At 42.7% G+C, this 23,164-nt stretch overlaps 1 protein-coding gene across 4 annotated transcripts in view; it reads left to right on the top strand.

Moving 5' to 3' along the window:
* The window catches only part of caskin1 (CASK interacting protein 1), a 114,446-nt gene extending 96,043 nt beyond the window's left edge, over positions 1-18,403 (top strand). Inside the window, exons 12-24 of one of the 4 annotated variants that reach the window (XM_039611169.1) lie at positions 599-703; positions 1,475-1,593; positions 4,465-4,546; positions 5,090-5,199; positions 7,959-8,069; positions 9,755-9,856; positions 10,059-10,197; positions 11,447-11,590; positions 12,216-13,414; positions 13,521-13,826; positions 14,543-15,143; positions 15,440-15,944; positions 16,709-18,403. In XM_039611169.1, the coding sequence (XP_039467103.1) occupies positions 599-703; positions 1,475-1,593; positions 4,465-4,546; positions 5,090-5,199; positions 7,959-8,069; positions 9,755-9,856; positions 10,059-10,197; positions 11,447-11,590; positions 12,216-13,414; positions 13,521-13,826; positions 14,543-15,143; positions 15,440-15,944; positions 16,709-16,805 (3,620 nt within the window). In that variant the 3' untranslated portion in view covers positions 16,806-18,403. Of the gene's footprint in view, positions 1-598; positions 704-1,474; positions 1,594-4,464; positions 4,547-5,089; positions 5,200-7,958; positions 8,070-9,754; positions 9,857-10,058; positions 10,198-11,446; positions 11,591-12,215; positions 13,415-13,520; positions 13,827-14,518; positions 15,144-15,439; positions 15,945-16,708 lie in introns of all 4 variants that reach the window. The other 3 variants (XM_039611168.1, XM_039611170.1, XM_039611171.1) reach the window with 3 other exon arrangements.
* Positions 18,404-23,164: the final 4,761 nt, after the last annotated feature.

The following is a 23,164-nucleotide window of genomic DNA, read 5'->3' as shown; positions in this document are numbered from 1 at the left end:
TAACCTCATATTAAATCAACTCTGAGATCAAATTTGAATGCTAAATATCACAAACATATAAAAAGAAAGAGCAGACGTAAGCCATGCAGTATTATTGTTAATCTGTTAGTCTTATGACATATGGCTTACCTGCTCAACCTGGTTAGCTATACTAGCACCCATGGTTTATCTGATATATTTATTATAGTATATAAAGCCTGTAAGGATTTTGATCTGACATTAAAGTGAACTGGTTTGCTTATTGTGGTGAACATGTGGACAGTTACCGCTAGTCCCACTTGTTCTGTGGAGCCTTTTAATTGAATACAAAGCTACCGTACGTTGATGCATGACAGATGGTGTTAGCAGCTACCTGTGAAATGTGAACATTTAGCAGCAAAATACACAATTATTAGTGTTTTTATAAAATAAAAGTGTAATGCATGGCTGCATAAATAAGCACCGTGCTGATTACTATAGTTCTGTTCCACTTCCGCGTAGTAGGCAGAAAAATGAACTATTACTGCGTTAAGTGGCAAAATTTTCACTGTAGAAAACACCAGTTTCCTCGGTCACTTTAGAGTCAGTTAGCGGCTAACAGTGGTATTCTGTGTTGAAGGTTGTCGCGGCTCAGAGGCAAGTCCTCAAAGTTCTCCTACCCCGTCCAGCGGGCCCCATGGAGGCTCCAATGAAGAGATCTGGGTACTGCGCAAGCCTGTGGCAGGTAACTAAGCCGCGCTGCGCTGAGCCCTCAATTCCTGAAACCTGAAGGTCTGACCAGGGGTCAAACAGTATCTGACGCCATTCAGAAAAAACCTTTCATACCCAGCGCTGCCATTTCTGAGTGCTTACAGTAGTGCAAATCTCTGGAAGAGCAGAAACCACTCATCATCTGTTGTTTGAACCACAAGATGATGTGGTTTGAAGGCTTTCAGATACTCTTTGACCTGCTCCTGACAGTCTCCCATCTCCTGCTTATCCTTCCATCCGAAGCTTAGCTGAAGTCAGCGGCCTTATGTGTAGGACTGCAGCCATCTGCATCGGTCTACAGTCTTTGTGCGTGCGTGTCTTTCCAACTGCTTGTGTGGGGACATCAAGAAAGCTAAAAAATCTGAGAGAAAACCCAAGAGAAAAGATGGTGTGTGCGCGTGTGTGTCTGCAACATGTATGAAAGTGTCTTTATTCCACTTTTCCGTTCGTCACTCAGTCGTCCGTCACCCTGTCTGTCCGTCCTGTGCATCCAACCACATGCTGCCCAGTGCATTTCAATGGAGAGTCTCACCTCTTACCACACAGCTTTGGATATCAGCTAAACCACTCAATGCGTGTGTGTGTGTGTGTGTGTGTGTGTGTGTGTGTGTGTCTGTGTGTGACTGTATGCATCCATCTTGTTGCATGTTTGCATTCGTATGAACAAAATCTATACGTGTTGTTTGGGCGGTTGCATGCGTGTGTGAATGTATGTGTATGTCTTGTGTGTGTGTGTGTGTTCCAGGTGGAGATCGCAGCAGCGTCGGTAGTTCCGGCAGTGTAACCAGTGTGAGGTCATCAGGCAGTGGGCAGAGTGCTGGCAGCGCTGCACACATCCTCCACGCACAGGCTGAGGGGGTTAAGGTACCCTACACACACACACACACACACACACACACACACACACACACACACACACACACACACACACACACACACACACACACACACACACACACACACACACACACACACGACTAAACCTAACCAATGATCTTAAACAAGTAGTGAAATTATGAAGGTATTATGAAATGGTCCTTTAGTTGGTAAAAGGTAACAAGCTGGGAGTAAAAAGCTGAAATTGAAATATTTGGGGCTGTGCAATAAATTGTAACATCTAATGACTGGCTACTTAGCTACTGGAGGTCAAAAATGACAACTGAACAGGCTTTGGGGGCTTGTGTTTATTTAATTTAAAAAAACAACAACAATTTTATAAAAGATTAATGTAGCCAGTGTGACAATATCCATTGGTTTTGACTATATTTTAGGTTTAGGTTTTAAGGTTTTAAGTTCAAAGTTATATGACAGAAAGAGTAGCTTGCTAAGTTATTAAGTAATGCTAGCAAGTTTAGAGAGTTTCATTCATGTGGGTTGCCTGAGTGCTAAGGCAACGGGCTAATAATGGCTCAGTCACACTAGAATTAAAACAGGACCGCGGCCTCTGCAAGTGGGGAAAATTAGTTGGTGGCTGCAACACTCTCAAGTCCCACCCAGTACTTTCGATTACAGTTTGGATTGTTCAGGTCGCCTGGGGACGGACCTGGTCCACATCTTGAGAGCGTTGTTGTTTGTTGTTCCAGTGATTTTTCCTGTGCCGTGGTCTGTGTGACTGTAGTATTAAATACTAGAAAACCTGTAGCAAACGCTTCAGGGATTGGCTCTACCACCATGTACATCATCACTGATGAAGGCTTACATGATGATACTAATGCTGCTTTTAGAATATATAGCCTTTGTTCCTTATGAATGTTTATTTATTCCAAGTCTTACCAATCAGTGGACAACATCAAAGTCATTTTTATTTCTTCTTGTCATTAAAATGAAGGTACAGGGTTGTTGTTTGAAGCTTGAGTTCAGGACGTCACATGTAATTAGTTTGTAGGCAAACAGATAAGTGGATAACTGTAGTTTGACTGTTTTATGCTATGCCTTTATGCACTCTACATTATTCTTTTTAATATTTTCCTATTTACCTGGTAGCTTTGTTATAGATAAGATGTAAAATTAAAAAAACCCATTTGATAATCTATCAAAGTATACCACGACGTTAAAGATTGAAGTAGTGGTACAGAGATATGCCACATGGACATTATATTCCACATTTTTCTCTCATAATCCACACTAACCGATTAAAAAAATTAGGCAGATGGATGTCATTTATTTAAACATACAACAGTAAAAGAGCCACACAGCAGATTTGTGCAGCTCAGACTCGGTGAAAGCCTCTGTTCTCTCTGCATCTCGCTTCTCTTTCGTTGGAAGTCCAATTTTTATTGCAGTGCTGCAGGTTTCAGAAGGAGGTTTTAATGTGATTAATGCAGTGGCAGTCGGCATACATCATGTCAGGGGTTTTTTTCCCAAAAGACAGCCTTTTCTACAGAGATCAATTCTAACTGAGATGATGTAGGTTTTGAATCTATAAAATGCAGAAACAGCACCCAAGCAACTGACTTTTTTCTCACTGAGGATATGTTATTCAGCAAAGGTGTGACTGTCCCCTGAAGGCAACAGTAGGTAATTTAGAATGAATATATGAGCATGAAATGGACACTTATCATCAGATATTATGATTTCAGGAAACCCACCACTTTAAAAGCATGTATTATCCAGGATTGATGGGTTGTGGAGTAACATTTATTAGAAGCGATACCACATTTTTCTTTAACAAATGAAAAGCAAAATTCATTATTCCTGAAATATACTCACATGTACTTTAGTTTTGCTGCTACAGCCTCATTTGTTCTGGTGTAATGTGTAGCTTGTGGTGACTATTTTAACAGTAGTGAGTTAATTCCCTGCCTTTATATATAACCTTTCCATACTCCGGCCATTGTTATGTTATGTTTTAATGTGCCTCAGATAAATTCAGTTTGGCCTCCATGTTGGCACAGGGAAGCCAACACACAGTTTTATATCTATAATAAAAAAGAAAAGAAGCTCTGACTGAATTTTCCACCGTGTTTCCAGCTGTGTTGTTTTTTATTCACCTAATCGTCATCTTAATAGCTTATAAAATGAAGGATTTCTTACCGTGATGCATCGACTTCAGTATGTTTGGAACAAAAAATATATGATAATGTGAAATGTTATTACCTTTTGCTTGATCTGAACATGTCTTTCATTAGAACCTTAAAAAACTGGTTTGACCAAATATGTATCCATTTTCATGCAAGCTGTGGTAAGATATGCACAGTTTTCTAATTTATAGTCTTTACTTTCTATATGATGCTAATTCTGACGGTAAAGTTTTGCTAATGAAGGGTGCCATGTTTGAGATTGTACACTGTAGTTTCCTAAGTGTACAGAGGAGCGAGGTGTTCGACAGAAGGGGGTTAAAGTTAACAGAAAGGTTTTGGTTAGCAGTAGTTAATCAAGGGGACTACTACGCAACTCCTAGTTCAACGTAGTGATACGGCTGGAGCTTTCTTTAGGTGATTGGGGAAACCTGCAGTCAGCTGAGACTGAAGAAGTCACTTGGATGAGTGACGAAGCGTTTCTCCCTCTGAAAACGCTACGTCCAGATAAACAGAATCAAAATTTGGGGATTTAATTACCTGGATGATTGAGCATGCATCAAGATGAAAATATGCTGTATTTTCAGCTTGCACTGGCCTAAAGTGGTGAAAAAAAGTGAATGCCATGTCAGGGCAGTAAAAAGAAAGTCGTTAGAAGTTGCTGCTCCTGTGTATGAAAATGTGGTCTCATAAATGTTCTGTGTGTATTTTTTTCCAGCTTTTAGCCACCGTCTTGTCTCAGTCTGCCAAAGCGAAGGAGCATCTGATGGAGCAATCCAAGTCTCTGGATCAGCCTCCAGGTAGGCCAGGCAGGTGACCAGAAAAGAAAGAAGGCTTTCTCCGTTTCCTCCTGTTGTTGCCTATTACTAATCTCACCGCCAAGTGTTTTAGGCATACTGTAATATTTGATTACACGACCGAAGCGCAAGCAGTAGGAAGCTGGTGAGAGAAAGAAGAGCCAATGCTTTCTAATAAAGAGGAGAAGAGCAGAACCAGGGAGCAAGAGAGTGGGATTAGTCTTAATCTACAGGTCTTTTAGAAAATGTCATCATTTACTTTCACACACAAACAGATCTTGGCTTGTTTGGTAGACAGATGGCCAAGGCAGGGGATGTAGGAGGGAGTGTAGAAGGGTGTGATTGGTTAAAAAAAGGTTTGCTGTATGTTGGGAACCAGGAATTCTATTGGTTGAGCATCAAAACAATGAAGGAGACCGATCGCAAGGCAGTTAAAGGAGGAGATTCGAGGTCAGATAGCAAGCGATAAACTCACCTGTTGATCGATCCAAGTTTGCAAGCATAGGACAACAATTTGTGACTGGCCAACAATATTTCTCCTCACAGGCTCTGCCAGCTCCTCTCGGACATCGAGCCAATCAGGCTGTCCACTCCACGAAGCGCCGCCTTATGATGCCACGGCAACCAGGAAGGGGGAGGGTCCATCCGAGGGGAAGGTAGGACAGTCCCGAATCCCTACAGATTCCGCCTTTCATGCAAACACATACAGGCAGTCGCCACCATCAGCATCTAACTGCAGGATGATAACAACGTAGCTTCTCAGTCACAACAACCACAAAACTCACTCTCACACTTGTACACACGCAAACACACACACACACACCAAGATGTCCCATCGGTTTCTCTCGCAACTGGCTTCGTCCGTGCTGCGAGTTTTCGGATGCAGCCACGACACGGTGAGTGTGAGAGTGGATCCTGCATGAACGTGAACGAGGAATTGTGTGTGCGTGTGAGAAAATGCTGCATTTCTGTTATTTTTTACCTGCTGTCCATTGTTATTCGCTCCTTTTAGTTGCAGCTTCTCTTCTTCCATTGCTGCGTTTTTCTTACTTTACTGGAAAAACATCTGATAGTGCACCTGAGGGAAGGACATCCTAGTTAGATATTGGCGGGTGTGTGTTGTGTGTGTGTGTGCTGGCAGGGGCCCAGCAGTGTGCATAACGTGGGTGGACTTAGCACTAAAAGTGTGAAATCTGAGCTTGCACCATGTGCAATAAATTGTCATTTACTGTACAGTGTATGTGTGCATGTGTTTGACTTCACGTGTCATTGTACAATCGTTTCATGTTCAAAACAAAACCAAAAACAAAACAGTGAGCATATTTAAGTAGCAGGTGGTCATGGTGGTAGTGTGCATCACTTGCCTGCAGTATATGTGTGCACACACTATCATGTAAGCCATGTTCTAATGACCATCTGTTAGCTAGAGTCCCGATTCCTCTGCACCCAGCTTCACAATACTTCCCTAGATGGGTTAACGTGGAAGAACGATGGGAAGAACGCCAGTGGTTTTTGAGGGACTTTGAGGAAGGAGGAGGGACACGGGAAAAGATGGAAAAAGGAAACAGAAAAAGAGAGAAAGAGCCTGAAAGAATGGAGAAAAACGAGAGTGACAGGAGGAATGTGGGAGTTTAAAGAAAAGCAGCGTGTGAGTGGGAAGAAGTCAAGCAGTGGTTTGCTAGTTAGACAGAGTGCTCTTTCATCTGCTGTCACTCATTCAAAGCAGGACACTACTTTAACCATGCTCCATCATAATAAAGGTCTGGGTCATAATGAAGGTCACCAAGAGGGACTGCACAACATTTTTATTCCTTCGACGCTCACCCCATATATTGATACAGTGTTCAATCTTGATTGGATCCAGTCTATAAAAGTCAACACATGAGCCTCATGAGAAATAGGTGCCTCAAAAAGAGACGTGCTGACTTGTGCAGCTGTGTAGCCATACTGATGAATACCATAACACTTACTGTGACAGATAAAGGGCAGACATATCATAAGACCATATAAACAAACTTTAGTTTTCATTTCTGAATGTTGTATGGACTTATCGAGGCAGAAAATTGTATCCCGTAATTCTGTAGTTGTCCTACATGATCAATATCAAGTCACCTGGAAAATCCACACCACATAACAGCATTCATAACCTACGGAAGAGGATCAGGGCCACTGGGAAAAACAAAAGTGGGCAAAAGTGAGAAAAAAAGTCAGAATTCTGAGAAAAAAAGTCAGAATTCTGAGATTAAAGTCAGAATTCTGAGTTTAATCTCAGAATTCTGACTTTTTTTCTCAGAATTCAGGAAAAGAAGAAAAAAAAAAGATGTGCCCACTTTTTTTTCCCCAGTGGCCCTGATCCTCTTCTGTAATAACCTGTCCCACATTCTCCAACTTTTATTGCTACACATTCAATCAAAGCTTAAAGCCACTAAGTAATTGGTTTATTAAAATCTGTATAAAGTATCAAAATCACCTAGAATTTATTTTAGTTATTTCAAAAACAATAACGATTGCTTACTCCAGTAGCAATCTAAGAAGTCAAATATTAGCTTAAAGTTACGTTTAACAGTAAGAGGCATTTCTTTGACCCTGTGGTATTGTTGCACTGTAAAACAGGAGGGAAATATTGGCTAGTCTGACTGTTGTTTAGCATGCTAAGCTACATCCCAGACCCAGGATTTCCAGGCCTCAGTGTAGATTGGATGAACTGAATACTTCATTTAAGTCCTGCTCTCTTCTCACTTTTCATGTCGCATCCTGGTTCGCTAACATCTACCAGTCTAACAGATGCCAATCACAGATAAGACATGGACAGAAAGCTGAACTTATAATGTGAACTTTCAACGTTTTTGAGTTTACATGGAATCAGTCAGAAAATCAGGGTTAGAATTGTGAAAATATTTGAAAAGGGGAAGTGTGCGAAAGCGAATGTGCATGCTTCTACAACCTGTTTCTACCTAAGAGCAGCATTTTCTGGCCTCGCCTTTTTAGCAGCACTGTGCAAGACAAACAGTAGACACTATGTTTTTTTCTCTGCTTTCCAGCTATAAAGTGTAAGATACAGATTAGCCTGTTGTTGCTAATCTGACCTTCTGTAGTATTTGAGATTCTGTCGGCTGGACGTTTCCCCTTCCTAACCTTAGCCTGGTTTTCACTGCAGGACCAAGGCAGGCTGTCCAGGGCTATTTCATTGACTGCCAGTAGCCAACCACCTTATAATACCACTGAATCATCCATTAATGTGTAAGAATTAGCTTAGGACCACCCTAAAGATGACAAGACAGGCACGATATGAAGTTTTATGGTCATTAAAATGTAGCCCCTCTTTAGCCCTACTTGGCCCTGCTGAGAAAAAAAATGGCTGTCGAAGAAACACATGGAGCCAGTGACCGCATGCCCCCTGTCTTCTCTCCCGTAGAGCTCAGAGGCCGTTGTCCAATGGCTGAGCGACTTTCAGCTGCAGGTCTACGCTCCAAACTTCCTGGGCGCTGGGTATGACTTGCCCACCATTAGCCGAATGACCCCGGAGGTAAGGCAACTAAACCCTGACCCTGACTCCCAGAGAGGTCACAGGCACCTCCAAGGACCACAATGAGAACAAGTCTGCACGACTTTGATTTGTGTTGTCCTTGATGTTTTCAACATGCATGTAAATAATTTATATTACAAAAAAAAAAAGCAAGTGAGCACAATTAAACCACTCAACCAACCACCTGCCTTTTCCTGCCTCCTGCCACACCTGTCCTACGTTCACTTTTCTCCTCCCTTGATCACGTATTGCCTTCCCCTCTGACTCCAGAAAAGGTTTAAATGTGTGAACCCCTTCGCATATTGAGTCTCCAGGCTCTCACCAGCCCCACAGTATTAAAACCTTGCCATTGGCTCAAGTCTGGCATTTAGCTCCTGAAGAAAGGTCATAAAATGGCCATGAAGATAATAAGACATAAGTCATCTTGCTGTTTGTATCCCTATTTTTGCAAAATGTTAAACAGAAAATAACCAGTACAAGACGACTGTATGTTACTGCGTACTGTGGCTCTTGGTACACCCTAGTGGTCACTTAGTGCAAGTTGTATTTCGTACTTAATGTGTGGACCTTTAACAGTAGTTCCTTTTTACTCTGAAGAGAATGTCAAATAAAGAGTTGCAGTATGGAGAAACGTAGTACTTGATGTTTTCGTGTTTAAATATTGTGTTCAGAATTCTCCCTAAATATGAATTAAAAATAAGCTCTGGTTTAAATGATAGAATCAAGATCTTAAGACAAAGTCCATAAAAGACAAAAATCCTCCTTTGATGATACCTATATTATTTTTACATGTTCGTTGTTTCCATTTTAAGCTGCCGGTTGAATGCAGAGGAATTTAACACATTGAAAAACCAACTTCTGTTCGACTTTGTGACCCTCCCCTCACCTTCAGCACTGCTCCTGCTGCTGCTAGCTCTGAGGAACAAGACCGGTCCTCCCTGCCACACTCAAAAACAAATAATTTATAGCATTCATAAATTACTTGTGTATATATGCTCACTTTGTGCATGCTGAAGGGACTCAGATCAGCGATGACTTAAAGGGCTTTTGTCATCAGAGATGTGTCACTGAGCGGAGGCCTCTTCTCCTGGTTCGTGCCACAAAATGATTTATGCAGCCAAGTGTATGTGGCGGGTGTAAATGTGTAAAAGTGTGTTCTCGGGTGTCCATAACAACTTCCAGTGAATTACACTGAAGTCAAATGTAGCACTGGTGTCGTGCCGTGCAGCGCTCTGATATTTCTGTCTTCTTTATATCAAAGTGCGGTCATGTTTGCGGACCAGATTCAGGCTGATTTTTTTTTTTTTTTTAGCCGACTCCTTTCACTGCAGACATTTGCTTTTGTTTGCCATGCTTTTCTTATGGTTTTGACACATCTGCATCTGCGCTCTTCTCCCTTTAGCCGACAGAAGCCTTCATCAGATATCACGCCATCTCTTGTGTTGCAAATTTTCTTCTGTGTGTGTGTGTGTGTGTGTGTGTGTGTGTGTGTGTGTGTGTGTGTGTGTGTGTGTGTGTGTGTGTGTGTGTGTGTGTGTGTGTGTGTGTGTGTGTGGAAGACAGAGAGAGAACGAGAGAGAGAGTGATGGGCATTTGGGGAGATTTTCTTGTACTTTGTGGAATAAAAATGCCTGAACATATACTTACAACTTCTTACTTACATGTTTGTGTGTGTGTGTGTGTAGGATTTGACCGCTATTGGGATAACTAAACCAGGTCACAGAAAGAAGATAACATCAGAGATTAACAAGCTAAGTGTTACAGAGTGGCTGCCTGAGCATAAACCTGTGAGTACACACACATGGACACACACACACACACACACACACACTTTTTAAACCAGTCAAATAGATACTTGTATGTTACTGCTATGCCAAAACTATGATTGGTTGATCATGAAACGAAGTGTCCTGTGGGCTAATATTCTGAACTACAATGGGAAGCTACTGCCTGGCCTGCTTAGCGCTCTTATTTCTGGCATTCCTACAGGCTAGCCTAGGAGAATGGCTATCTTCTATTGGTCTAAGCCAGTACCACCAGATGTTAGTGCAGAACGGTTACGAGAACATCGACTTCATCACGGACATCACTTGGGAAGACCTGCAGGAAATAGGCATCACCAAACTGGGTACGACAAACAAACAATGCAGTGCTTGTTTTGTTTTTCCACTGTAAAACCTGAAAGTTAAGCTACAGTATCCCCTACTAATCACAAGAATCTGCATGTGGTGTACAATGTGGCCAACATTCACATTTGAGCATAGCTTTATGTATGTTAGGTGCAATTAATAGAGATGATAATAACCAGTAAACTCAAAAATAAGTGAAGTGACTAAAATGGAGACTTAAAACCAGAATACGTATATAAGCATATAGTATTCTCAGGGCTTCACTTGTTCCACATAATGACATGTTACAGCCTCCAAAATTAATGAAATTAATTTTTCATCTCAAAATTCTACACACAATACACTATAATGAGTGAAAAAAGTTTGTTTGCCTTGACACTCAAAATTGAGATCAGGTGTTTCCTTCTTCCACTGATCATCTGTCAGATGATGAACTTGATTGGAGTTCATCTGTACTAAATTCAGTTGATTGGACATGATTTGGAAAGACTCACACCTGTCTATATAAGTTCTCACAGTTGATAGTGCATGTCAGAGCACAAACCCAAGCCATGAAGTATATATTAATGATGAAATATGAAGAAGTCTTTTAGATTTTCTTACAGGGACGCTAACTATTCCCCCAAAATACTAGCACTCTGCTAGTGGGTGCTGAATGGTGCATGAAGGGTTTACGACAGGATATCTGTAAAAAAGCAGCTGGTTGAAGATCGTTGCTGCTAGAAATTTCTGTTGCTAATCATTTCATGACTGAAATAAAAGCTAAAGTAGCTCTACAGTTCTGTGGCATCCCTAAAATTCAAAGAAAGGTAATTTACTACACTCAAAACCTGCCAAAAGCCTAAAAACTGATCTTTATTCAATATCTTGACCCCTATTAACCCACCCAACCCAAAAAACTATGATGAAACTGATTTTCTTGGCCTACAAAAAATACAGTAAACTTAAAATATCACACCCAACATCTAAATTGTGGGAGTTCTGAGTTACATTAGAAGTTCTCTGTGCACACCTCCCCATCTATAAAACATTACTAGCTAAACTGGTTAGTGTTACCATGTTAGCTGTAGCGTTTTTAGATAAGCTAGCTTCTGTAGCCCTACAGTTTTCTCAGTTATTTAGTCAGGTTTAGTTTTCCTGTTCAGGAGTTAAGGGAAAGTGCACTGATGACAAAACTCATTTTCAGTGAATTTGATTTGTATTACCTGTGTTATGCCAAACTGTAATTCCACTTTGTTAATGCTGTAGGCCACCAGAAAAAGCTAATGCTGGCGGTGAAGCGGCTGGCTGAAATGCAGCGCAGTTCAGATGGGCGGGGCTCCCTCCGAAAGAAGCCCCCACCAATCACACAGCAGCAGGAAGTCATGTCGATGGATAGTCCCCCCCCAGATGGTGAGATCATTCATGAAAATCTCAGCCTGTACAGTTGTAACTCCACCTTTAATTGGAATTATCTGTATGTTTCATTTGATTATGAAACCAGTAAAAAATAAATCATGTTAGAGTTGCTTTGGTCGTCTGTTGGTCAGATAGACTGGTGGTCCACTCTTCTTTGTTCTCAGTGGATAGTCCTTGAGCCCATCTCACCTCAAGTCCCCCATCAGACCACAGCTTTCAGACTGTGGTTGGTTTGGCTATCTTGCACATCTGTTAACATCTGTGACACCTAACTTACTTTACAGATAGCTTGTGGAAATATCAGAAGCTTCCCTTCACTTGTCTAGGTGGATTCATACAACTGCATAAAGACTGTATTCAGTTCAACTTCCTGAATGAAAGACTAGTAAGCGTCTCTATTTTTGACACTTGACCAAATCTGAGAGTAGTTAAGAGCTCATGCTGTTTGCAGTTTGGGGGTTAGGTTGACTGAATAATGAAGCTACTAGATTGAAAGTAACTGCTGTGTAACAGCGGTAAAGCATTTCATCTGAGTTTCATTTACCTAATAAACCTTTTGTGAGATAAAAAGATAAGATTTCATTTATCTTCATCTGAGTTTCTCTTTGTCTCTCTTCAGAGGTCATGTCTCCCAAAATGAGCACCTTCCAGGACAGCGAGCTGAGCACCGAGCTACAGAGTGCAATGACCCAGCCAGGTCAGGAGGTCAAAGCTCAGCGAACACGCAGCCTCAGCAAAGACCACGATGAGGTGCTTACAGGGGGAGGAGGAGGTGGCGGTGGGCCACCTAAGAAGGAGGCCCGGACTATGAGGCAGCAGAGCAGCCAGGGAAGCACGTCCTCTCACCGAAGCAGTGTATCCTCACAAGGCAAACATCGTCACTCTCATTCTCACTCACAGCCTGCGCCTCCCTACACACCCCCACACACTCCAACCAAGACCAGGACCTCTTCCTCCTCTTCCACATCATCTGTGCAGAGCACCTCTTCCCCACAGGCCAAGCCCAAGCCGTCCCCACAGTTCATCCAGGGGGAAAGACCTCAGTCACCGCGCTCACATCCTCCTCAGTCTCCAACCCATCGCGGAGCACCATGTCAGCTTCAGCCCCAGCAGCAGCAACCTCAAATGCAGCCGCAGCACCAGGCTCACCCTCACCCTCAGCACCACCCACAGATGCAGGCGATGGAGGTCAGGGAGAGTCAGCAAGTCCCAGTCCTCTGTCTCCCACCAGAGGCAGAGTTAGCAGAGGAAGAAGGACCAAAGAACTCGTCTGTCCAGAATAAACGCGCTCACACGCTCAACCGCTACGCTGTCTCAGATAGCGAGTGCGATGAGAGAGCGGGAGGAAGAGGAGGGGGTGGAGGAGAAGGAGAAGCTGACGTTGTAAGCCAGAGCTCAACCGCTGTGAGAGGGGAAGGAGGGAAATACGCCACAGTAACACACCGAGTCAGCCGTAGCCACTCTGTACGCAATCAGGAAAAGGGCGCCAACCGAAACCAGAGCCAGTCGTTTGCTCTCCGTCAGAAGAAAAAAGGACCACCCCCACCGCCGCCCAAACGCTCCAGCTCGGCCATCTCCACCTCCAACTCCAATCTGACGGATGCCAACACACAGCCGAATACACTCACCACTACTGGGGGGATGCTGGATGTGCCTTACTACCAACAACGGCGAGCCAGCGACCTGGGGGTGTCCGTGGAGACAGCTGCCGTGGAGACGAGCAGCGTTGGCAGTGTGAGGAGCATTGCCGCCATGTTAGAAATGTCTTCTATCGGGGGAGGAGCCAAAGGCATGGCATTGCAGAAGAACTTTTTGCAGGTAATGTATACAGAACTTCATTTCTCTAACATAACACTATATGTATGTTTATTTATTTATATGTATGCGGTAACTAAGTTAAATATGGTTGTTGTGCATTCACCAGGTGGGAAAAACACGTGATGCCATCGGTCTAGATGGTGAGGTGGTAAACCGACGACGGACCATCAGCGGCCCCGTCAGTGAGCTTGTGGCGGCAGCAAGGCGCGACCAGCCAACTCCTTTGACTTTCCCCTCTCCCTCCACCCAGCCTGAATCCTCCCCTCCTCCTGTTAATTCCTCCTCACCCCAACCTCCATCCTCACCCCACCCCAGCTCAGGAGGCAGTGGCAGCTCTTCAGAGAATCTGCCTTTTGCAGAGGAGGGAAGTCTAACCATCCGCCGCCAAGGTCGAGGAGAAGGAGAAGGACAGGTAGCTATCAATATATATGTTTGTCTATCTATCTATCTATCTGTCTATCTATCAATCTATCTCTCTCTATCTATCTCTCTCTCTATCTATCTCTCTCTCTCTATCTATCTATCTATCTATCTCTCTCTCTCTCTCTCTCTATCTCTCTCTCTCTCTCTCTCTCTATCTCTCTCTCTCTCTCTCTCTCTCTCTATCTATCTATCTATCTATCTATCTATCTATCTATCTATCTATCTATCTATCTATCTATCTATCTATCTCTCTCTCTATCTCTCTCTCTCTCTATCTATCTCTCTCTCTATCTATCTCTCTATCTATCTCGCTCTGTCTCTCTCGCTCTGTCTCTCTCTCTCTGTCTCTCTCTCTCTCTGTCTCTCTCTCGCTCTCTCTCTCTCTCTCTCTCTCTCTCTCGCTCTGTCTCTCTCGCTCTGTCTCTCTCTCTCTCTGTCTCTCTATCTATCTCTCTCTCTCTCTATCTCTCTATCTCTCTCTCTCTATCTCTCTATCTATATTGCTTTTGTATTATCTATGTAATGTAATGTGCTAAAGGTAATGTGCTCTAATGTTTTGCAAATCCATAGTCAAGCTTCTGTGTTCTGTAAGCTTTATTTGTCTTATCCATTTATCTTTGTCAGTGTTTTTTGACTGTGCAAAAATGACCCCTTATCAGGAATGTATGAATTTTCCGTTAGTGTGTATTTTGTGTATGTCTGCAGGGTGACGGCGAGGGTCACCAGGGAGACAGCAGCTACACCCAGGATGACATCTCCAATGTTGAAGCCACGGCGACCTTAAAACGACGACCCCGCAGTTCCAAGCCCCACACCAACGGCTCTGACTTCACCCTTCAAGAGTCATCCACCGTCAAGCGACGACCCAAGAGCCGCGACAAAGAGCCCGAGGGCTACGCAGACCTGGCCACAGCCAACGGGGAGCCTGCGAACACCGGGCAGCCAAACACCACGCAGCCAGTTCCCTACCAGAACGGCACAGCCACCGTGAAACGCCGCCCAGTGTCTGATGCTGGAGTGATCGAGCAACCCCAACCTCAACCTCAACCTCAACCGCAACCCCAACCTCAACCTCAACCCCAACCTCAAACACAACCACAAGTGACTGCTGCTTCTCGCAGGGACAGCTTGGACCAAGGAGCTCCAGTGGCAAATGAAGGTGGTCCTGTGAGGAAACCAAAGCCTCCAGTCTCCCCAAAACCTGTAGTGGCACAGATAAAGAGACAGGGAGGACCTCAGACCCCACCGCAGCCTGTATCCAACAAACGAGTACCCCTACCAGGTCCAGGGACACCTGGAAGTCCAGGTAAACACAGTGGATTTTGGGTGTTTTTGTGTAGATATCAATTCCAAATGCCCTTCAGGAAGTTGAAGCAAAAAAACAGTGATAAAAAGGCAAGTTGAAAATTAATTTTACTAAATGTATTTTTATGAGTAAGGAGTATTTCATGCTACCCGGTCAGTCAAAGCTTATCGGTAATGGAGGGGGTTTCAAATAATGTTATAGGCCCATAACAGCCAGTCTTAGATAGTGTTTATAAAAGAAAACAGCGTATTTTCAGCTGCTCAGTAATCCAGTCTTTCTGTGTGCTCTCTTTGTAGTGGAAGGAAAGAAAATCCCTCCACCAGTTTCACCCAAACCAGCGCCACCACCCACAGCGCCCAAACCAGCCAAGCTCATCCACTCTGTAACTGGCCCCGCACTGTCGACCCCAGCCTCTGCCCCGGCCAAGCAGCACTCTGCAGTGGCCCGACAGACCAGTTCACCGCCCTCCTTCCCCCCATCTAACACTCCCAGCCCGCCGAACGCCAAACCGACGAGCCCTTCCTCCCAGAGTCCCCACACCCCACAGACACCCACCACGCCACAGACGCCCCAGACTCCTGCCACGCCCAGCCCAACCCCTCCGCCTGTCAAACCCCCACGATCCTCCATCGGGGGGGTGTCAGTGGACAGCGGGATGTCAGGGGGCGGGGTCACGGCGCCAGCCGCCACGACAACAGAGTTCGGAGTGGATTCATTGGTGCACCAGAAGTTGGAGGAAACAAGCGCTTCGCTGGCTGCTGCTCTGCAAGCCGTGGAGGATAAAATACTACGACAGGAAGAGTAAGGGCCACACACACACACACAGTCATGCTGTTAACAGTGGTTAGCCACACAGAAGCATCTGGAACATTGTCCCTCAGTAGGTGATGATATGAATCCTCCGTCTACAAGTGTCTACTACGGATTAATCTCATCAAGTGAGATCAGTGAACTGTACAGCATCAGCAAAACAATCCACAGTCTAAGGAACTTTGAAAACTAGCACCCACTCCACATAGGTTGCTGTGTTTTGCATGTCACTAGACTTGAATTCTAGCTGTATTTGTGAGGAGAATTCGAACACTTGCAGACAATCACATTCAAAACATACTTGATTTGTTGCATAACAGCTGAAGTACAACAATAGATGAAATCTTCTTGCACAAGGAAGTCTGTTTTTGTCTGAAATCAAGACCTGCTTACTTCAAAAAAAAAAATTTAAATGTTAATTTGAAGCTCTTATTATTACTTATTACAGAGAAAACCCAACAAACAGACAACACCCTATGAGTCAACACTTGGCGACAATGGGAAGGAAAAACTCACTTTTAACAGGAAGACTCAGGCTCAGAGATAATTTAGCCATTTAAATCAGGTGTTGGTTCAAGCCAAAAACCTGCAGGGACACCGGCCCTCGGTGCCCACCCCTGCTTTTGGCGACAATGGGAAGGAAAAACTTTTTGTTTTTACATTATTGTTTTTAGTCTTTGTTTTTTATTGTTAATAAACTTGTGTGTGTGTGTGTGTGTGTGTGTGTGTGTGTGTGTGTGTGTGTGTGCCTCTAGCTCTGTGGCTGAGCAGAAGACCACAGTTAGCATCCTTGACGACATCGGCAGCATGTTTGATGACCTCGCCGACCAGCTTGACGCCATGTTGGAGTAACTACAGAAACCAGCCGGTGTGTCTCCTTAGCAACGCTGCATCAGAAGTGACTCAGTTGGCACAACAGACAACACGCCTCTCTATCTCGCACCTTCTCCTCATCCTTCTCTCTCTCATCATTCCCCTCCACCCCTCCCTGTCATCCGTCCATCGGTCTGTTGCTGCGCCATTCCCGTCCTCTTCCTCTCGTCTCCTGATGATAACGGAGCAGCACCGCAGGCCCGGACAGACTTGGCGAGAGAAGGAGAGAGCAAGAAAGAGGAATAGATAGAGAGACTAAAAGAGAAATGTTGGTTGGGGAAAGGACCAAAGACAAGCGATGGAGGAGAGAAAGTAGAAAAAACACACAAATGATGAGAGATGAAGAAATGCAACAAAACGGAGGAGACTGCAATCAAAATGTGAGTCTTTAAAGAACTCTTCTGCTCAAAGCGAGCAAAGAAACAAAACCAATACAGAATGAAAAACCAACTGTGTAATGAATCATAGTATGGTATGTGTACATTATAAGCATGGAGAGTTTATATCTACTGAAAAAGTCCTGCATTAGCACAGTAATATATAATATACCGATAAATATGAATCTTTAGCTCTTTGGTTTGATGTCTTGGTTCTGTGTGGAATGGTGACCTCTGGTGTTGTGATGATGTAAATGACTTGATGGATTTTTTTTTGTTTTGTTTTTGTTTTTTATCCGTGACCAAAACGAGACTATTCAGCTCCTGAGGTGTGTGTGTGTGTGTGTGTGTGTGTGTGTTGTGTGCATGCAAGAGAGAGAGGGAGAGCAATAGGAACAGGGTGGTAGATGTATGTATGTGAGTGTTTCAGGATCAGATTCTGTTTCCTGTCCTGGCTGCATCTTTGCCAGATCTTCGTCATCACCCTGTACACACACACACACACACACAGGAGAAGCACAATGCAGTCAGATTGATTACAGACACACACACACACACACACACGTACACAAGGGAGCGTGCACAATTAATAAATAAAATAAAAAAGAGAGAAGGGGAGGGAGAAACAAAAGCAAGTGTACAGCAGGTTGTGTTTGGGACAAAGTAGGTCAAATTCCTTTTGGAAACAGTTTGGAAAGGACTTAACCATGTGAGGTCGAAGCCACCATTGGTGAACATGGAATACATGATTAGAGGCGGGTTAGGGCTTCCGCCTATGATGGCTTAGACCTCAGAGAGTTAAAGGGGTTTCATGCTTTTCGTGAGGTAAGGTAAAGGCAGTAGAGTCAGGCAACTGAGCAAAGCTTGAACTGGTCTTAGCTGCTTCTAAGTACTTTGCACAGTGCAGCACAAGCACCACAGTGAAGCTGAACGTCTAGAGAGACAAAGCTTTGCCACAAACTCAACTCAGCTCAATGAAAAACTTGTTCTGACTAAAGAGATATTGCAAAAAATTTCAGGTTTCCCAATGTGTTTAATTTTCAGCTTTGTGCACAGGTTGCTACAGAGCACCTGATACCATTTTTGGGCCTATTTGGAGTCCCTGCACATTCTATCCGTCCAATGCTGAGTCAGAGTAGATTCTATAGAGGTTTTTTCCAACACTTATTAACCGAAAAACTAAAATTCAATTCAATTCAAGTTTATTTATAAAAATCAGATCTCAATATGTCATTTCTAAATGCCCCAGCAAGCACTGATGGGAAGGAAAAACTGCCTCCGGCACCAGCTCGGGAGCTTCGTGCTGTTGGGGTGAAAGAAGGAAAACAGGATGAAAGACATGTGATTACTGATTATGACAAGTGTTTTACTTAGTGATGTGACTGGAAGGAAAAACTAATGCATCACCTTCTCACTCAGTCTAAAGCAAGTCAAAACAGATTTATGTCACAGCTGTACTGAACTTCCAAGGACTTTGATTACTGTTATGACTAAGTGTTTTACTTAATGACAACATCCTTGTGTCCGATTTACAGCTGTACTGAACTTTTTTTCATAGATTCGACAACATCCTTGTGTCCGTAGCCCTTTTTCATAGCAGACACGCCACAGCAGGAAAAGCAAAAGTGTAAATGGAACTACATTTAAATGTACCTGTAAAGTCAATTACACAAAGGTGTTTTCATTCGATCTAGGTATTGATTAAACTGTATACTATTAAAGCCTCTTTTTCTTTTGATAAAACCTATATAAAAACTACTTTGATTCACTGTGTTGGCCAATAAAAAAGATACAGTCAATATTTTTTATATGCTTCATACACTACATTTAAACATACATAGCTAAAGCTGAATCTGCAGACTGCCTTTAGTCAATGATTTTTCACTGAAATCCTAATATCCATGACAAAATACCTGCATTTAACCTGTTAAGAAGGTCTCAAGGTACTCCTTTACCAAGATAACACGCTCCCTTCCACTCACAACCTTTCTATCGCTCTTGTCCCACACACTCCCAAACACCCACCCTGTGTTGCCATGACAATCTACATCACCACCATTGTAATCGGCATTACCATGGTTACTACACGGTGCGATGGCACCGTGTACATGGGATGAAAATATAAAAAGTATTCGAATGGAGCAAGTGGCGGCAGAGATCTGTGAAGCCTGGTGGTTTTTTCCGAGTGCAGCTCCTCAAACCAGAAGTTGGTTCAATACTGAGATTCCAACTGCACCGCTGCCCATTAAGAAAATCAAGGTTTCACAGTACGTTAGCAGCCACACTGTTTATATAAATGAATAAGAACTCAGAGAATAGTCGTGGTATTTAAATTATGATCACATAGAGATTATATATATATGGATATTTGAAAAAAAATATAAGAAGAAGTGTATTTATGAGTGTGTTTCATTCTGAAGACTATTTTTAAAGTAAACAGATCTAATCTGAGTGTTGAATCAGTTTGCTTTTTCATGCTTAAGTGGTCTGAGCTGATGAACCATTGTAGGATAACATGTTGGGATATTTCCAGGAAGTGTTCTTTTATTATTATTATTAATATTATTACTATTATTTTGTATTGTTTTTTTCTGCGCCTACATGTGTACATGTGTCCTGGTGTGGCGATGTGTATAGTATAAGCAGTTCTTGTTCAGTTTTGTTATCTTTTGTATAGTTTTAAATGTCTTTGTTTTTCTTTGAAACATGTGCCTTGCTTTGTGATTTTGGTCTGACTTCAATACAGTAGATGGATATGTATAATATAAGGGCATCACTCTCTTTTTCCAGTTTGCTATCTTACTTGATATCTTGGTATGAAAATTATGCTGCCCTCCCCAGCACCACAGAGTTGTGATTTTTAATCCATAAACTCAGCCGACTGAAACGAAACATTCCGTTACTAGCATAACCCCGGTTCTCTGAAAACCAGGAGAAGCATTTCACTCTAGGAAGCACCCTCATGGAAGCTCCGCTACCACTGCATCATTCTAAAGACAGACCAATCACTTCAAGGATATGGGTCCCCCCCCCAACCCCTTTTGTAATAGCCCCTGGCACCACACCAGGTACAGAAATCAGTGTTCAGTTGGCTTGGATGACAGAGAATCAGTTTCAAATAAAGACCTACATTTTAGCTACTTCTCCTGCTTTCATGAAGAAATATGTTGTGGGTCTGCTGTGTTAGCATGTAAAGTTTTACATTATCACAATGTTTAAGAAAGTTTTAGAAAATAAACGTGGTTCTACCCAGTTAGCTGAGAGGATCAATGCCACTTTCAGAGTGAAGCCACAGATACCAGCTGGTTAGTTAAGGTTTGCTTAAAATTAAAGGACTGAAAACTCTTTGGAAAAGGTAGCTAGCTTCCTAGGGAATATTTTATTTGTTTAATTTGTACAAAAATCTATGTATGATATCTACAATTATCTTCTGACATAGCAGTAGTTCTTTTCTTACAGTTTACATTCATAGTGCTAAGCTAAACAGAAAACCACAGTCTCACGTGTTGTCCTCTCAATTTGAACTCATTAAAAGATAAGCATATAAACTGGTTATAAAGACTGAACAATGAGATATAAGTTCAAGTTCGACTCTGCCCGAGACTCTTTGGTTTTCATTCCAGCTAAAACTTTAGTTTAAGAAATTTGCTAACCGCGGCTAACAACCAGCTGGAGGTAGTTTCATGGAGTGTAACCATCTCCAGGTCGATGATCGTTAACTTTTTGTCTACGTTTTTTCTAATTGCATAATTGAAATTAAACATGTGCAAGACTGTTAGATTTCATTCCTGTTAAGAGTTTGTGATATTTTGCATCAAATGTACGCTGTGTAAAAAATGTTTGCTTAATTATGCTAACTGTTAGCTGAAGGTAGTTCTGCTAAGCTACGCCATGAGAGTGGTATCAATCTTCTGATCTAGCTTTGAGTGAAAAAGCTATCCCAACCCACTATATCCCTCAAAACATGGACAACAACAAATAGACCTATCATAAACTCAGTGGCTCAATTTCTTCTACATCTTCTAAAGATTTGGCTTAAGCACATAAATATTTCTGAACTCCATTAGCTTAGTTAAGTAAATTGTTACTGAAAGTGATTGAGCCAGCTGTCACCAGATGTGTAGGTGCATATTTATATGAAATTTAATTTCTTTATTTTTTTTTCCCCCTTGAGTTATTTTTACCTTGTGTTTAATCTGGTACCAAACTGTCCTCTGTTATTACAAACTAGACATTGTGGTGACATTATCCGACAGATGCTTGGTGGTCTGACCTTTGAGGGTTCGCTGTACTGTGTGCAGCTTACAGCTGAGACACTTTAGCTTTTTCATCCGCCATCATGTCAGAGATAAAGTTTTGCCTTTTTTCATCCTTCCTTAGGTCTCATTTTGGTCATCCTTCATATCGTAGGAATTATTTTGAAGTGTGTTTTGGTATTTGGGCGTTGGGGTGAGGCTACTAAGGTGAAAAAAAACACAGATGGTCAAATAAGCTGTGGAGAAAAAGTACTTTTCATCCCTTGTTCTTCTTAACAAAAGATGAAGCCAAACTGTTTTTATTTGATTTTCCGCCTGTGCTTATCTGAACAGACACCTGAGTGGTGTCTCCTCTGCTCTGCAGCGACTGTATGCGAATGCTTGAGAGAGTGTGTCATGTGTTGCTCTGCTATTGACTGTGTGAAATCTGTGTGTGTGGGAGTGCGTGTGTGTTGTAGTGACTGGACAGTGGTGTGCTTGCAGTGACTGCATCTTATGGCCATCTGCTCTGAATAAATAAATGTTCTGTACAAACTTCACAGCCTCCTTTTGTGGTGTTTGCATTTTCATTTCTTGGTGACAGGAGAGTCTCTGCAGAGCACAATATAGCTGTTTATGATTCGCATGAGGCGTTACAAAATTAGCAGGTGTTTCAAAAATGTTAAAAAAGATTGATTGGAATCAGCCATTCAGCCTCTAACCCTAATCCAACCTTGTGTAAAGCCTGGTGAGCATCCACTCTTGTTCTGAAAGATAACAGTACCGTAATACTGGACAGTGAAATTTGAAATTTTATTACCTTTGAAATGGTTGCGTCAAAGAACAGGACCAGGTGACTCAAGACAGCAACAAGTCAGTCTGTGATTAACTGATAAAAATGCAAATCTGTTTCTGTCTGCATATGCAAAACTTCACATTTACTATTTGCATTGAGAGTCTGTTTTGAGCCTGAAATAGAAATCCAGAAATTTCTCCATAAATTGTGATGTAGTTGTTGCATGACAGCAATTTAACTACAAAAACGAATAGATGCTCAGCAACGCTGTAAAGAAGTATAACCAGAATACAACCTGTTGGCAACCAGCTGACTCAAGCCTCCTCCTGCAAAGTGACACATTGCACACGAGTTGTGCACACCAGCACAGACTGATTGCAACATGTGTGAAGTCTGTCTGCGTTTATAAATTACACAGCGATTATCTGCAAACCTTATTCAGTCTGCCTGAGAGCGATTGCAGGTTGGACTGTAATTTTTACAATTCTTTTATAGACACAGTTATGAGTGCCACCCCAGCTCACCCTTTATCCCCTAACCCAGGCCTCGAGGGCCGGTGTCCTGCAGGTTTTAGATGTCACCCTAGGTCAACACACCTGAATCAAATGATTAGTTCATTACCAGGCCTCTGGAGACATGTTGAGGAGGTAACTTTGGGGTCCTTAGGGACTAGTAAAAGCACTATATAAATACAGGCCATTTACCATTTTAAATCAGCTGTGTTGGATCAAGGATCAAGGACCTGCAGGACACCTGCACTTGAGGCCTGGACATGCCTACCCCTGCCCTAACCCGACAGGTTTTTTCAACATTTCTTTAAACTATAGTAACTCTTGAACGGTTTGTGCAATCTAAAAATAAAAATCCTGATAGTTCCTGAAAGCAGCGAATCTGCGCTTTTCAGTGATATTAGAGTCATTAAGGTAATCC

The sequence above is a fragment of the Oreochromis aureus genome, linkage group 4 (genome assembly GCF_013358895.1).
Source record: "Oreochromis aureus strain Israel breed Guangdong linkage group 4, ZZ_aureus, whole genome shotgun sequence".
Lineage (NCBI taxonomy): Eukaryota > Metazoa > Chordata > Actinopteri > Cichliformes > Cichlidae > Oreochromis > Oreochromis aureus.
Note: the sequence above shows the minus strand (reverse complement) of the source record. Positions and strands in the feature narration are given on the sequence as shown.